We start from the raw sequence: 2,908 nt of genomic DNA on the forward strand, positions 1-2,908 counted from the left end.
CCATGCTCAAGGCAGCTCTTTCAGTCAAGAATTATCTGGCCCCGGTGTCAGTCTTATACTGTTCTACCAATTCTCACATTAACTCTTTTCCAGGAGTTTTAAAAATCCTGTTGCCTGAGCCAGGTACGGTGGTACTGAGGAGGCTGAGGCAGGAGGATCACATCTTTGGACTGGCCTGGACAACTTTGTAATGAAGGAAGAAAGGAAAGAGGGAAGGAAGGAAAGAAGGAAGGACGGATGGGCAGAGGGAGAGAGGGAGGGAGGAGGGAGGGAGGAAGGGAGGGAGGGAGGAAGGAAGGAAGGAAGGATCCTCTTGTGCCTACATTGTGCCCAGACCCATTGCATCTGCTGCTGGGGCAGCATGTCTGCTTCAAGCTAGCCAGGTAGGCCCACAGTGCAGCCAGGACCAGAACCACCACTCCGAATTGCTTGTGCAACAGCCTCTGCCCCACCATAGGACCCTGACAAAGGAGCACCATGTGGGTCTGGTTTGTACAATAAACAACCCTGTCCTCACTACCTTGAAGACTCAGAGGGCTTTGGCTCACTGCTTCCCTCCACTGAGATGGATTAACTGCTGGGTCACTGGAGGTGGGGTGTGGGGGGGTGTCGCAGTTAGGCAAGGTATTTGCTCATCTTCCCTGTCTGGTGGAGCTGCAGCCAGGAGTCCCCCAGGTGGCTGTCAAAGCAGCCCCTAAATTGTGGATGAAAGAGTGAGGCTGCCACCTTCTGGAGGAATGAGACACTCTCCTGTCCCTTGGGTGGCTACAGGACTACAAGTAGTTTTATTTCATCCTCACAACCCCAGTGGTAGGCACAGCCCAGGGCTTCCAGGCACCTGGTGACAAACACATGCGCTCAGGGGCCACAGAGGGCCTCCTTCTACATTGTCACACTCATGGGACACACACTCCCTTTGCCTTCCAGGCAGGGCCAGGGAAGACAGACCCCATTCATTCCTGACCAGCCTGGAAATTAGCAAACCACCATCTCCAGTTGCAAGTCCAACAGCTAAAGTACCAACAGGAAACTGAACTTGTGCTGGTCTCCACTTCGAAGTTCCCTCCAGTCCCTAGTTCACTGTAGTCAGTGTGGTGGGCTTAGGTGCACACACAGGTCAACTCCAGCATGCACCTAGAACTATAGCCATCGCAGCTCCGCCACGCCCACACCTCGAGGGCCTCTCAGCCCCCTCTGCACCTCTCGTTTTCTGATCCCAAAGACAGTCCTGGATGCTGAGCCACTCTGGGTCCTTCAGCTGGAGGGTCCTAGAGAAGTTGTGCTCTCCTCTTCTGCAGGGAAACCCTTCCTCTGGCTGCAAATGGAGTGAAGAAGAATTCCTGCAGAGACAGAAGGACAAGGGAAAGAGAGACGGACAGCAGAGAGGAAGGACCACGGATGAAGGCTTTGCCACTTGCTAGGTACCTTCCTCACTTCGTCTTCAAAAGGAAGTATTTTCCCCAATTTGTACATAGAGCAACTGACACACAGCAAGGTTTAGTAACTTGGTTAGGGTGGACGGGCCAAAAACAATGGAGTGAGAGGGAAGCTATATCTGTGTGATGAGGGTGCTGAGAAAGGAAAGAAGGCTCACCTGTAGCCACAGACACATTCAAAGACTCCAGTCCAGGAGGGAGCTGGCGCCCAGGCAGGATGGTGAGGAGAAGCTGGCAGGAGGCCTGCACCTCCTGGGACAGACCAGAGCCCTCACTCCCTGCAGAGCACATGCAGAAGTTAGGAAGCCCTGCTGGACACCCAAGTGCTCAAGAACCATGTATGTGCGCACAGAGAAGCAGAGACATCGACCTACCCAGCACGAGAAGGGTAGGCCGGTCCCAGAGGAACTCTCTGCAACTAGTGATAGGGATCTCCGAGGACTGGGAAATCTCAGGCACAGGACTGCTCACGGTGCCAGCTACGAGCCAGCCCTGCTGGGCTTTGGCCTGAAAAAGAAGACACCAAGCTCTGGCTCACCAAGTCATCATCAGAACCCTGGCCAAGGAGGAGTCTGCCTTGCATTCACTCAGGTCCATTCAATTTAGTCAACACTTACAAATGTGAATACTAAATATTTCCACCCAGCCAGGCCTGGGTCGTCCCCAGAAATTGGGGACAAGGCCAGGGACAAACATCACCAACCATGCCAGGCATAGTAGTGCACACAAGGCATGCTAGCCACTCTATTGGCCATCAGAGGATTACAAGTTCAAGGCCAGCCACAGAAACACAGTGAGACCCTGTCTCAAAATTAAAAGAAAAAAACGGCTGGGGATGCAGCACTCTTGGATTCAATCCCAGGAGAAAAAAAAGACCCAAATCTCAGCCTTGTGAAAGCATTTAAGAAAGGCCTCCTTGAAGGTCTGAGTACAGATCTGAAGATGATCAGAGAGCATCACACAGACATATGGGGGAAGAACGTTCCAGGCAGAGATCTTCTCGTACAAAGGCCTCACTTCCCTTGCATATCGGAGAAAAAGTAAGGTAGATGGAACAATGACCACACATGGTAGGACAGTGATGGGAAGGCTTTTAGAGATGGAGTACCCAAACCACAGACCCAAACATTCTTATTTATCACAAAGTGCCAATACTGCAAGCAAGTTTGAACACTGAGATTTTAGTTTAGAAAAAAACATGTTGCGGCCAGCGAGATAGTTCAGCAGACTAAAGAGCCTGCTTAGGCAAGCTTCGGCAAGCTTAAGGACCAAGGTTTCATCCCTGCCACCACAAGATGCACTGGCCCTGCCCGCCAAGGCAGGCCACAGAGTCCAGGTACAGTGGCACATGCCTATAATTCCAGTGCTGGGGAGGCTGAAAAACATGAGGATCACTATGAATCTGAGCTGCTTTGTGAGACCCTGCAACAACCAAACACATGGAAAGAAAGAATGAACAAGAGAGAGAGAGA

General features: G+C 51.8%; 1 protein-coding gene across 2 annotated transcripts in view; it reads right to left on the minus strand.

The window, feature by feature from the left end:
- Positions 1-766: 766 nt before the first annotated feature.
- The window catches only part of Mrm1 (mitochondrial rRNA methyltransferase 1), a 7,109-nt gene continuing 4,967 nt past the window's right edge, over positions 767-2,908 (minus strand). For both annotated transcript variants that reach the window (XM_023703107.1, XM_004643062.3), the window contains 3 exons: positions 1,811-1,943; positions 1,595-1,714; positions 767-1,340 (listed from right to left, as the gene is read on the minus strand). In XM_023703107.1, the coding sequence (XP_023558875.1) occupies positions 1,255-1,340; positions 1,595-1,714; positions 1,811-1,943 (339 nt within the window). In that variant the 3' untranslated portion in view covers positions 767-1,254. The remainder of the gene's footprint in view (positions 1,341-1,594; positions 1,715-1,810; positions 1,944-2,908) is intronic.

Source organism: Octodon degus, unplaced genomic scaffold (assembly GCF_000260255.1).
Source record: "Octodon degus isolate 3935 unplaced genomic scaffold, OctDeg1.0 scaffold00164, whole genome shotgun sequence".
NCBI lineage: Eukaryota > Metazoa > Chordata > Mammalia > Rodentia > Octodontidae > Octodon > Octodon degus.